Source organism: Vulpes lagopus, chromosome 6, assembly GCF_018345385.1.
Source record: "Vulpes lagopus strain Blue_001 chromosome 6, ASM1834538v1, whole genome shotgun sequence".
NCBI lineage: Eukaryota > Metazoa > Chordata > Mammalia > Carnivora > Canidae > Vulpes > Vulpes lagopus.
In genome coordinates this window covers 25,244,227-25,256,982 of record NC_054829.1, presented here as the reverse complement: position 1 = coordinate 25,256,982, position 12,756 = coordinate 25,244,227, and the positions used below count along the sequence as shown (strand labels likewise).

Here is a 12,756-nt window from a genome sequence, read left to right as displayed (position 1 = left end):
GCTTCTCCTTCTGCCTCTGTGTGTCTCTCTCATGAATAAATAAATAGAATCTTAAAAAAAAATTGAATCAATCAGTCTAAGCCAAATGACCAAAATCCATGAATTTCTTTTGAGAAAAGAGAATTGTTGACAGAGTTGTGGCTGATGATTGTTAAAAGTACAGTCATCTTGCAAGCATTTGATTCCAGCTACTCTGATGATTAAGAATATATGAAGGAAAACTGTGGTGTTTCCTGTTCCTCTGTGGATTGCTTTGTATGCATTATGTCCCTTCAGAATATAAGACTCCATTTGTGAATATTCCAGGTGGGCAGACTTGGTGAGGTGAGATGGATTTGCAATGGAAGCCATAAAGATTCATCACTTCACTTGTCCCCCCACTGAAAAGTGAGGATCCAGATCCTGAAGAATCATATAACCTTAGTGCTGGAGTGGGGATAGGGTGGAAAGCTGGATTGAATGTTATGCTTGGCAATATTTGAAAATAATGCTAAACAGAGTGTCCGGTTGATGTTATTTCTTTCTCTAAAACTCTTTTTTTTTTGTATTTTATTTTTTAAAGATTTATTTATTTTAGAGAGAGAACATGAGTGGGAGGGGGAGAGGGATGGAGAATCTCAAACAGGCTTGATCTCATGACCATTACTGGGATCACGACCTGAGCTGAAAACAAGAGTTAGACACCCACCCAAATGCACCACCCAGTTGCCCCTAAAATTCATTTTAAAAAACCTAGCTTCTCAAAAGATTTTAAGAAACTATTGTCTACTAATATGGGACACTGTAGGATATACAAAGATGAATGATATGTAATCTTTGTCCTCCAAGAGCTTTTCTTTAGTATAAGGGACAAATATGCATGCAAATAATGACAGTAAAATGCACAACGTGCTAGTCAATTCCATGAACATCCACTGAGAGCTCCTCATGAGTCAGCCCTGTCCTACAACAAGAACAGAAAATACTTGAGAGCACAAAAAAGCAAAAAGATTTATTCTGACTGGGAAGATTGGGCAAGTGTTCTTGGAGGAAGTAGCACAATGTCCAAGGTTACACAACCACAACCAGTAAGTAAGTGATGGAGCTGGGATTATTTCCAAACAGTCTGAGTACGGAGCCCCCTTCCATAAATGCTATGCTCTACTACCTCCCAGTGCATGGAACTTGGGTCAAGGTAAAAACCATATACAAAAGTGGAAGAAAAAGAAAGAGAAGAAAAGAGAAGAGAAAAAGAGAAGAGAAGAGATGAAGAGAAGAGAAGAGAAGAGAAGAAAAGAGAAGAAGAGAAGAGTAAGTGTGGGTAGTCAGGTGTGACCAGACCAAGGGTTAACCCTGGCTGCACATAACTGCAACAGCGGAAGCTTTTAAAAATACCAATACCCAGGTCTCACCACCAGAAATTGTTTTCCAGGGAGTCCTAAAGCTTAGCTAGGGTTGCCATACACTGGGCTAGACTCTGGGGAGTCAGGGCTGGAAAGATAGGCTGGACCTAATCTGGCAGATTTAAATACCATGTTAAATTATGTGTTTCAACTTGAAAGTAAAAGTAAAGAAGGTATAGGTAAAGAAGAAGCCCCTGTAGGAGAACCATGGGGGTCAGAGATATTTAAGATTAATTACTCTGGCAGCAACATAAAAAATGAGGTTGAGGAGCAGATGTTGAAGGCAAAAATAGCAAGAGAGTGACGCTGTCCCAAAGAAAAGTGAGGAAGAACTCACCAAGGGCAGTAGAAATGCAAAGGAACAATCATATTTGGGACATTGCAAAGTAAATTAAGCAGAGTATGCTGACTAATTAGACAGAAGGGGTGACAAAGAGGGAGTGGTGCAGGGCGCCTGGGTGGCTCAGTTGGTTGGGCATCTGCCTTTGGCCTGGGTCATGATCCCGGAGTCCTGGGATGGAATCCCGCATTGGGCTCCCTGCTTGGTGGGAAGTCTGCTTCTCCTTCTCCCTCTCTCTCTGTGCTGTGTGTGTGTGCGCGCTCTCTCTGTGCCCGCTCTCTCTCTGTGTCCGCTCTCTCTCTCTCTCTCTGTGCTGTCTCTCTCTCAAATAAATAAATAAATCTTTAAAAGAAAAGAGGGAGTGGTGCAAAATAACTGATGCTTTCAGCTCACATGAGAACACTGGACAAAAAGTAGATGGGGAAATGGGGAGATGATCATGAGTTTGTTTTCTGTCATATTGAATTTGAGTTTCCTGGGGAATATTCATGGTGGAGGTGCTAAATGGGCAGCTAGAAATTTGAGTCTGTAATGAAGGAGAGAGCCCTAGGCTGAGTATCATTTAAACATAAGAGAGACCTGACATTTCAGCATTTGGTTGAAATCATTAAAGAAGAGAATGCCTGGAACTGTGTGTATATGAGAAATAAGAGGGTTTTGGAGAACACCTAAATTTGGTGGGCAGGCAAAGAAAGGACATAAATGCCCGAGACCTGGAAGAAGATGAAGCAAAAATGTGAAAGAAGAAACCAAGAAGGCGGAGGAGCAAGTGAGAAGAGAGTTCCAAGGGAGTGAAAAATCGATGGCAAATGAGTAGGCTAAAGAAATAGGAGCTTTTGTCTTTGGCCATTGGGAAGTCACCAACAGCCCAGCAGTTAAATAAAATGGAAAGGGTGGAAGCCATTCAACAGTGGACTGGACACTGAAGGGCAGATGAAAGAATGAGGACCACAAATGTACAGCTGTCTATTAAGAAGGCTTGAGGAGAAGAGGAGAAATCCATGAGACCCTAAGATGAGAGGCAGCAGGCCATGGGAGATGAGGTTTGCTTTGCAGGGCAAAGTTAAACATGTTTTAAAACCAAAGAGAAGGAGTATGTGGATAGATACAACTCCAAGTGAGTAAGATGGAGGGGTAACGTGATGGAGTCAAGTCCAGGAGGGTACAGAAAGGGACTGATTCAACAGACCACAAGGAAAGAGAAAGATTTTCTTTTTCCTCAGACACCAGAGGGAAGGAATTCAGGATGAAGGGAGGCACTCTGGGCAATTCAGCCAGACTGGAGGGGAGCTGCAGGAGTTGATGACAGGCAGGCCAGATGCTGACATAATTAGGACCTGGAGTGTAGCGGGAAATGTCTGAAACTGCATATAGAGAGAAGGCAGTTGAGTCAGCTATGAAAGAAAATAAGGAATCAAAGGACTGGCCCGGAGGAGGGCCCACCAAGGAATGTCTCTGTAACATGTAAAGCTGTAATAATGACATGCTGCAGCATTAACACCGACTACTGCTGTCCATTTTATGTCCCAAGTGCATGAATCTTTTTGAGTAGTTACAGGAAAAAAGTAAACCGCCTGTTCCAAACATCTTACACAAACGAACTAAAGCATGAAGACAAATAAACCCCTTTCTAATGTTAACAAGTCACAGAATGTCATTTAGCGTTGAGGACCAGGTTACACCGATCGTTTTCAATCCGGTAGTTAACTTTATTATCGTTACACTTGGCTGAGTCACCGTTGGGCCTCACGAAGAGACGGGCCAGAGTTACCACGTGAGAGCAAAACATCATATCAAAATAATTAGATTGGCTACGAAAACCACCTCGGAAAAGACCCTGGGCAGCACAGCTTCGCCGAGCAGCTGACGTCTGACCGCAAGCTCCCAACCGTGGGCTGGGACGGGCGCGGGGGGGCCGCACACCCGGGGCCCGCACCGGGCAGCCGAGCGCGCTCAGCAAGGCCACCAGCAGGCCCACTGCCGCCGGGCGGGCGGACGCCGCAGGCCTGCACCGCGACGCCCGGGCCCTTCCAGGGGCTCCGACTCCTGCCAGAGAAGGGCACGCCCCAGGGGCTGGGAGCATCGTTCTCAGAAAAATACACGTTCTTTGATGGAGCCCCAGAAACGCCTCTCCCGCCCCCTCTCCCGTTCCCCACGGGCAGGGCGGGACGGAGCCACAGAGTCGGCGGGACTCCGGGTCAAGGGACACTCGCCCTGGCCACACCCCCGTCGCGGGCGTCTCGGGGCCGCGCGCGGGGCTGGGTGCGCACGCGCTCGCGTCTCCAGGCAACGGGAATAACAAAGGCCCGCGCAGAGCGCCTGCGCGGCGGGCGGTTGAGGTTGTTGAAGTTCGGCCCGGGGGCGGTCGGGGGTGGAAAGCTAAGTCTTGGGTTGGTTTTTGTTTTGTTTTGTTTTTCTTTTCCCCTGAGCAGGAACGGTCCGCCAGAGCCTCAGGTAGGCGTAAGCAGGCGTGGGGAGCAGACGTAGGGTCAGCGCCTCCACCTCCCAAGGGCGGCCGCATGGGCAGAAGAGCGAGGGCTGTGTTCCCCAAGCCGAGGCCCCAGCGGGGGCGCCCTGCTGCCGACTCTGGGGCGGCGCGTGAGCTCAGCACCCGTGCGGCGGCGCGGCGGCCCGGTCAGGTGGCCTCCACCTCTCAGGTTACGATCCGCGCCGTGGGGACCCCCTGGGTGCGGGTTGGACGGCCGGGCACCTGCGGTGTCCTCTGGAGTCCAGCAGCGGGGAAGCCCCGAGAGCGCCTTGTGCGGGCCACCTACCTCCCAGCCGCAGTTTGCTCACCTGTGAAACCGTAGGCCCGGACTCAGAGTCCTAAGGTCTTGTAACTCTGAGCGAAACTTCAGTGGATAGGTGAAGAAGCGAGCCAGCAAGGGAAAGTTGCTGGTCCTGTGTCACAGGTCTAAAGCCTGACTTTGAGTCCGACAGCCCTTTCCAGTAAATCTTTCCACCACCTAAGGAGTCTCCTGTGTATGGCAGGAGCATCGCTGTGTATGGCAGAGGCTGGTACTGGAATAAAGCGAGGTGGCGGGAACACCCGTGTCACATTCGTTTTTCTGTCCTCAGGATCTAATAGGCACCCACAGGAAATAATAAGCATTCACCAAATCCTTATTGAAGGAAAGTTCTGGCAGACCCAGCACCACTGTCCCTAAAAAGTTCAAGAGAATAGGTAGGACAAATGTATAAACTGTTTACTTTAGTAGCCGGGGGTAACCTCAGAAAACCTCCTCACAATATATCTGGTTTAAATCTCCCCTAGGCTTCAGTCCAGTCCCCGAATGGCTGGCCTCCAGTTGGCACCACCTCTGCCTGTGGGCGTTATGCTTCCATATAATGAAAGGGAAGCTCCAGGGCTCCTCTCAGCTAAGCAAGAGCCCTATGAAAAAGGTGACTCTTCTCAGCGGTCCTCCTTGGGGCACCTGAGGAACAATTTCCAGCAGAAGCTTTTGAGCAACAAAGAGCTGACGCTGGATAATCTCTACACTCACTCCAAGTGGAACGCCTGCACAAAAGCCGGGAGCTGCTCCTATCCCCACTGTGTTGGAATCAGCCAGCAAGATTCAAGAAGTGATTCCCAAGGCCAAGCAAAGGGTTCGTTTTACTCAGCAAATTCTCAGTCCTGGTATCCCAAAGCAAATAATCAGGAATTCATCCCCTTTACGAAGAAGCGAGTTGGGGTAGACCGGGCATACCCGCTGAAACCCGTGTTCCATAGGAAGTCTCACAGTACAAGTGAAGCTGGCATTGATGGGGACCAGGATGTCTCTCCGAGACCCCCTGAACCAAGAGAGTTTCCATACAGCAGCTTTGGTTCAAGGAACTGGGTGAATGCATCTGTGCTCCATGCCGTTGCTGCCACACAGGAGGAGAGAGCCATGGCAAACCCCAACAGGACCGAATGGATGCAGATCCAAAGACTGGAAGCTGCAGGGGAGAGCTTACAAGAGAAAATCCGGAGAAAAGAAACCCTCCTAAGGGAAAAGCTGAAGAAGACAGAGGAGGAACTCCGAAGGATCCAGAAAGAAAAGGAACAGGCTAAGGAAAATGAAAAAAGAGAGCTTCAAAGAATGACACTCCCCAGGAGGAGAATTAAAGGTAATAGCAACACCACATACAAACCTACCTTCTCCCCAGAATTCGGGTCTGAGGAGGTCTTCAGTAGAGACAGAGGAGAAGATGAACTTTGGGGACAGTCTCAAGAAAATTCCGGTCCATTCCAGTTCTCTGATTACGGAATACAGAAGCTCAAAAGGGAAAGATTGGTGGCAAGCAATAACAGAATCCGAGACCTAGTCTCAGAGTCATCAAAGGAGTTTTCTCAGTCTTCAGAAGGGCCTGGCAGTGTTTTGTGGGGATCCACCAGCAATTCTAGTTTGTCTAGGGGACCAGACTCTTCGGTTTCCAGCTGTTCCACTGAAGAGCCCAAACTTGGCGAATGTAGCCACTGTGGACGCAAGTTTCTCTTGCTCAGACTGGAGAGACACTCCAGCGTCTGCAGCAGGATGCAGGGTTCCAAGAGGAAAGTGTTTGACTCCTCCAGGGCCCGGGCCAAGGGCACAGAACTAGAGCAGTACCTGAACTGGAAGGGGCCAGCCCCAGTCAAGGTAAAAAGGCCAGGGCCTTACGGATTTGACTTTGGGGATCATTATAAAAGGATGCTAAATCAGTTTTCTTTAGAAAAAAACTCATGTGTCATACAGGGAGAAAGAACATTTATTGATTACTGTGTGCCAGTCACTGTGATGGGAGTTTATCATAAGATCCTCAGCACAACCCTGTGAGGGTTTCATTGTCTCTTATCAATTCAAAGATCAAATCTCAGAGAGTTTAATTTGCTTGAAATCACAAACAGCTTTGAGTGGCAGAGTCAGCATATATGGGGTGCCTGGGTGGTGGTTAAGCGTCAGTTAAGCATCCAACTCTTGATTTGGGCTCAGGTCATGATCTCAGGGTCCTGGGATTAAGCCCCACGTTGGGCTCCTGCATCAGGCTCCAGCCCCATATCAGGCTCTGCTCTCCGTGGGGAATTTCTTTGAGGATTCTCTCTCTTCCTCTTCTTCTGCCCCTCACACCACTTGCCCATGTGCTCTCTCAAACAAGAGTCAGCATATAAATCTGGGTTAGGGGATCCCTGGGTGGCGCAGCGGTTTGGCGCCTGCCTTTGGCCCAGGGCGCGATCCTGGAGACCCGGGATCGAATCCCACGTCGGGCTCCCGGTGCATGGAATCTGCTTCTCCCTCTGCCTATGTCTCTGCCTCTCTCTCTCTCTTTCTGTGACTATCATAAATAAATAAAAAAATTTTAAAAAAAAGCAAATTTAAATCTGGTTTAGAAGCACTGCAAAAAATCCAGGCTTAAAAATATATGTCCTATTGATTATAAAAGTAATAAATGTTGGGGCACCTGGGTGGCTTAGTTGGTTAAGCATCTGCCTTCAGCTCAGGTCATGATCCCAGGGTCCTGGGATCGAGTCCCACGTACGGGCTCCCTGCTCAGCGGGGAGTCTGCTCCCTCTGCCTGCTGCTCCTCCCCACCCATGTTTGCTCTCTCTCAAATAAAATCTTTAAACAAATAAAAGCAAAAGTAATAAATGGTTACTGTAGAAAATTAAAAAGATTTGAAAAATACAAAGAAAAAAATGATGCAGCATTTCACCCCTGGGAGAGAGTTCCTTGCTCTCTGCAATATACACTGCCACCTCCCAAGATTAAGATTTGTTACAACTCCTATAGCCTGATCTACTTTTTCAAGAGTAGCTCAGTTCTGATATATCTTCTTAGTAAATATGTGAAACTCAAGTTTGCAATCCTTGTTCTCCCCATTCAGAGCGTAAACACCTTAAAAGGTAAAGGACTTGATTTTTGGTTAACATTCCAGCTGCAGAAAAACTAAGTTGTAAAAAGGCTGTGAGACACTTGCATGGTAAGTTTAGGGGTATTTCACAGGCATATTTGGACAGTCATATCTGGAGATTGTCTCATGAATAAGTCTACCACCCTGTCAAGGTTATGCCTCTTGGTTTGTAAATGAGTGTTTTTCAAAGTGTGGCATACCGGCAAACATTTTTTATTTTAGTAGTTTTACTGTGTATTAGAAAAATATAACAACATATGAAGCCTGTAGTTTTAAAAATCATGAACTTAAAAATATTAAGTTATTTATCTTAAGGGGGATAAAGTGAAAGTGATATGCAAATGATCAAAGTTTGGAAAAGCCCAGACCTCAGGATCTCAAAGCCCCATTCAACTCTAATTTTCTAACAAAATAGGAGAGCATATTCTGTTTTCATTTCCCTCCCTATGCTGTGCTAGCACTTGTTGTCCGCTATGCACGTTACAGTTTATACATGTATTTACTGGGGCCTTTAAAAACTCAAATTTATGTGGTGGTTGTTACAAGAAGTCAATTGCAGTTACTCCTTTCAGTATAGTTTGGAAGATCACCACAGAAAAGTCCCTTCTGGGTTCAGAGATAATCTGCCCAAAGTCTAGTTTCTGACAAGAAGTCAACATTTTGCTCTTGCAGATAATGATATGATCACCAGTTCCGGTTCTTTCCTGTTTTCTTTCTGGTCAACCCAGTAATCCACTGGGGTCTTCTCTATCCCACTATAGTGGTTGTTTCTGGCAGGCATCTAAAAGACTCTTGTGTTTCTTAAATTCCTAAATACAGTAGCAGTGAAGCAAAAGAATTGGGTTTCTGAGATCAGATACCCTAGCTTTGTGGAAACTAGTTTTGCGGGGAATATGTTGCATTGAGGACACTGAAGCAGAAAAGATCTGGATAGGGGCACCTGGGTGGCTCAGTCAGTTAAGCATCTGCCTTCAGCTTAGGTCATGATTCCAGAATTCGGGGATGGAGCCCCACATCAGGCTCCCTGCTCAGTGGAAAGCCTGCTTCTCCCTCTCCCTCTGCCCTTCCCCTCATTTGTGCTCTCTGACTCTATCTCTCTGTCAAATAAATAAAAGCTTAAAAAAAAAGGAAGGAAGGAAGGAAGGAAGCATTTGAGTACAGGGACTACATCTTTGTGCTTTGTGATTAATAGGTGTTAATTGAATAAAATTTCAATATGAATTATGAATATGAAGTAACCATCATATAGTCAAGGAACTTTCTCCTAACTCTTTTAAATGTTCCTGGGTCCTGTCTCCAACACACAGATTTTCTTGCCTTCCTGTCTGTTTCAGTAAGACTCTCCTAAGGATCCTTTTCCTTTGATAATATCTCTTCCTGTCATTTATCATTAATGATATCAGATCACCAAGCAGCTACTTAACTCATTTTTTCTTTTTTGAAAAATTAATTTTAGGGGCACCTGGGTGGCTCAGTTGGTTATATGTCTGTCTTCCCCGAGTCCCAGGATTGAGCCCCACATCTGGCTCCCAAGTCTGCTTCTCTCTCTCGGCCCCTCACCCTATGCGTGCTCTCTCTCCTCTCTCTTTCTCAGATAAGTAAATAATCTTAAAGTTAATTTTATATTAATATAAATAATATTTGAATACATTTAAAAAATCATGTACTAAGTGACCTATAAGGCAATAAGCAGGATCCTGCTTCACCCTTCTCCATCCTCATCTGGCCCCCAGTGGCAGCCTTCATTCAGTTCCTGATCGATTACTCTTCTGGTATGCATTTCCATATTTCTCAATAATATGCTTATTTTCTTGATTAACCAGTTTTGCACATTATCTGTTGATTTCCTTCTATGAATGCTGTGGGTTAAGCTCTCTTTCACATCTCCTTTCCTTTTACTTTTCTCCTTCTCTTCTTCCATTGTAATGGGATCACAATTTTGGATTAAAGCAGCAGTCAGCTTTTACTTATAATAACCATGTAAATTTTGTTCACCGATGAGTGAACAAATTCTGCCTCTGCCCACATGTACCTGGAATTAATAGTTGACTCAGGTTTTTATTTGCTTGGTTCCCTACATACCTGTCTCTAATTTTTTTCCCCTAAATTATTCATCTGATGTCAGATACCTAGTAGTGTTTTTGTAAGTGCACAAACACTTAATCCATCAGTTTGATTTTTTTTTTTTTTTATTCTGAAAACTTTCCTCCCACTACTCTTTTTCCTCCTGCACCAGTCTGGACTGTTTGTTCTCTAGGTCTAGTGTAGACTTGTTGTGTTGGGACTTCTTTTTTTTACTTCTTTTCTGTATTGGGTCCCATTTCCAGCTTCTTATGTTTTCCTTTTTCTTGCTTTATTCCTTGATTTGCTGAAGCTTTCAAGAAACGTGCATGGGAGGCATATTTTTTTGTCTCAAAATGAATGAAAATATCCATACAATAGCCTTATAGTTGATTTGACTAGGTATAGAATTCTAGGTAGAATAATGATTTTCAGGGGATCCCTGGGTGGCTCAGCGGTTTAGCGCCTGCCTTCGGCCCAAGATGTGATCCTGGAGTCCCAGGATGGAGTCCTACGATCAAGTCCCGCATCGGGCTTCCTACATGGAGCCTGCTTCTCTATCTGTGTCTCTGCCTCTCTCTCATGAATAAATAAATAAGATCTTTTTAAAAAGAAAAAAATGATTTTCTATTAGAACTTTTTTTTTAAGATTTTATTTATTTATTCATGAGAGACAGAAAGAGAGAGAGGTAGAGACACAGGCAGAGGGAGAAGCAGGCTCCATGCAGGGAGCCTGATGTGGGACTCAATCCCAGGGCTCCAGGATCACACTCTGGGCTGAAGGCGGCGCTAAACTGCTGAGCCACCTGGGCCGCCCTCTGTTAGAATTTTTTTTTTTTTCTCTGTTAGAATTTTTAAGGCATTTTCCCACTAGCTTTTAGTATCGTGTTACCGTTGAGAAATCTGATGCCATTTTGCTTCCTGCGCCACTATATGAAGCTTCTCTTGGTGTTTCTTTTTCTGAAAGCTTACAGGATTCACTCTTTATTCTGAAATTCCAAAATTTTTCAATGATTGTGTTGGAATCTTGGTAGGCTATTCAATTTCAAGACAGTGACCTTAATTCTAGGAATGTTTATTGTATTATTTATTTAATAATTTCCTCCTTTTTCTGTTCTTTTTGGAACTCCTTTTTGTCAGGTGTTGGACTTCCTGGATTGACTTTCTAATTTCCTAATCTTTTCTACTTCCCACCTTGATCTTTTTTTCCCATTCTAATTTTCTTGACATTTTAAACACTGCTATTTTTATTTTTAGCTATCATGTTTTTTTTAAGTGGTCTTTTTAAAAATAAAGATATTTATTTGTTCATTTATTTATGAGACAGAGTATAAGCACATAATCAGGAGAAGCAGAAGGAGAGGAACAAGTTGACTGTGCTGAGCGTGGAGCCTGATGTGGGGCTCAATCCCATGACCCCAAGATCATGACCTGAGTCAAATTCAAGAGTCAGATGCTCAACCAACTGAGCCACCTAGGCGCCCCTTAGTTATCACAGTTGTAATCTGTAATAGTTCTTTCTGGCTTTCTGGTTTTAAGTTTTCTTCTTCTACCTGCCTTGTTGCTGCTTCCTGAGAGTGAGTGAGTGAGAGAGAGAGAGAGAGAGAGAGAGAGAGAAAGAAAGAGAATTCATGTACCTGTTTTGGTTTTTCTCTTGTTAGAGCTTTACTCAAATATTTGGTGACCCCAGGCTGTCCATTCATAGTTAAGCTTAAGTGAGGCTTGTTGATTAAAGGCCTCAAATAGTGAACCTTTTCACTGGGGTCATGCAGGGCCAGCATCTAATGGCTTTTCTCTTGACTGCTTGGTGCAACCAGAGAACTCTTGTCTCCTGTGAGGGTGCCAATGTGTTTGATATCCTGGGAGCTGAGTTGATATCCTCGGCTCCCAGGATATCAAACAGTTCCATAATTTATCATGTATACTTGCACTTAATCCCAATTTTCAGCTTCAGTATTAACCTTCTTCTCTATTATGCCTGGACTTCCTGCGTGTGAAACCTGTCTGGTTCAGTTTCTACAGAGAATAGACCCCTGTTCTCCTGTGAGACTGCTGGAAGTGACAGACTCTTGGATGTACAAGATGGGACGGGGCCCCAGGGATCCAATGTATTCTCAGCCCCACACCTCTCCCCTGCCTCTACCTGTAAACACCAAGCCTCCCAGGACCATCCCCCCTGGCAGGCCCTTAGCTTAGTGCCTCCACTCTGGCAAGTCAGCTCTGTTGCTCCTGTCCTGTTCTCTCTGACCTTAGGGAGAGCATCCTTTACATTTCCTTACTGTCATTCTGATGAAGACTCAGAAGGAGATGTGGTAAATGCCAAGTCAAATAATCAGTCTTCCTCTTACTTACAGGCTGAACCTCCTCAGAAGAGCAACTGGAGACAGAAGCATGAGTCTTTCATCCGTACTCTCCGTCAGGCCCGAGAGGTCCAGCAAGTAATTGCCAAAGGTGGAAACCCCTCAGACTTGCCACCCATCCTACCTGCAGAAAATCCAGATTATATTCAGTGTCCACACTGCAGCCGCCACTTTGCTCCCAAGGTGGCTGAGCGCCACATTCCCAAGTGTAAGACCATTAAGAATCGGCCCCCACCTCCAAGGAAGCATTACAGTTGAACAGACCACAGTGGAAGTCTCAGAAGGCTCTGCTTCTCTTCAGCAGTAAATGGGAGAATAATTTGATACAAACCAGAACTAAAACCTTTACATCTCCCACATCTGCCTGCAGAACTTAAATCAGTGAAGAGAGACTCATTGCTAAGCAGCAGGAAGCAAAAGGAAGCCTCGGCTTCCCACTAAATTACCATGTTGGGCTGGTGTGCCTTTCTATTGCCCTCAGAACTGGTGGGTGAAGACACTCGAGAGTAGCGAGTGGGCTGTATTAAATCTCTCTTCTCGCAAGCCTGACTTGTGGTCTGTGCTAGTTAAGTGCCTGCGTTTGCAGTGCCTTCTTGCCACTGCCTCTGCATGTATGTCTGTGGTTCCTGTTCATGCTTCTTGCTCTTGCAGGAAGTTGGTTCATTAGATTAAGTTGGTGTCAGAAGATCATGATCACCTAGGTGGTATCTCTTATAAAAGATAATACAAAAAAAAAAAAAAAAAG

The 12,756-nt window shown here is 45.2% G+C and overlaps 1 protein-coding gene across 4 annotated transcripts; it reads left to right on the top strand.

Moving 5' to 3' along the window:
- The first annotated feature begins 4,051 nt into the window (after window positions 1–4,051).
- Window positions 4,052–12,554, top strand: ZC2HC1C (zinc finger C2HC-type containing 1C). 4 transcript variants are annotated; one of them, XM_041757669.1, is made up of 4 exons: window positions 4,052–4,176; window positions 4,801–4,906; window positions 4,997–6,341; window positions 12,006–12,554. In XM_041757669.1, the coding sequence occupies exons 3-4, from the start codon at window positions 5,016–5,018 to the stop codon at window positions 12,267–12,269; spliced, it is 1,590 nt and encodes a 529-aa protein (XP_041613603.1). In that variant the 5' UTR covers window positions 4,052–4,176; window positions 4,801–4,906; window positions 4,997–5,015; the 3' UTR covers window positions 12,270–12,554. The 4 variants fall into 4 exon arrangements, with proteins under 4 accessions (XP_041613603.1, XP_041613601.1, XP_041613602.1 ...); XM_041757667.1 differs by having other exon boundaries at window positions 4,060–4,379; XM_041757670.1 differs by having other exon boundaries at window positions 4,077–4,112.
- The last annotated feature ends 202 nt before the right edge of the window (window positions 12,555–12,756 follow it).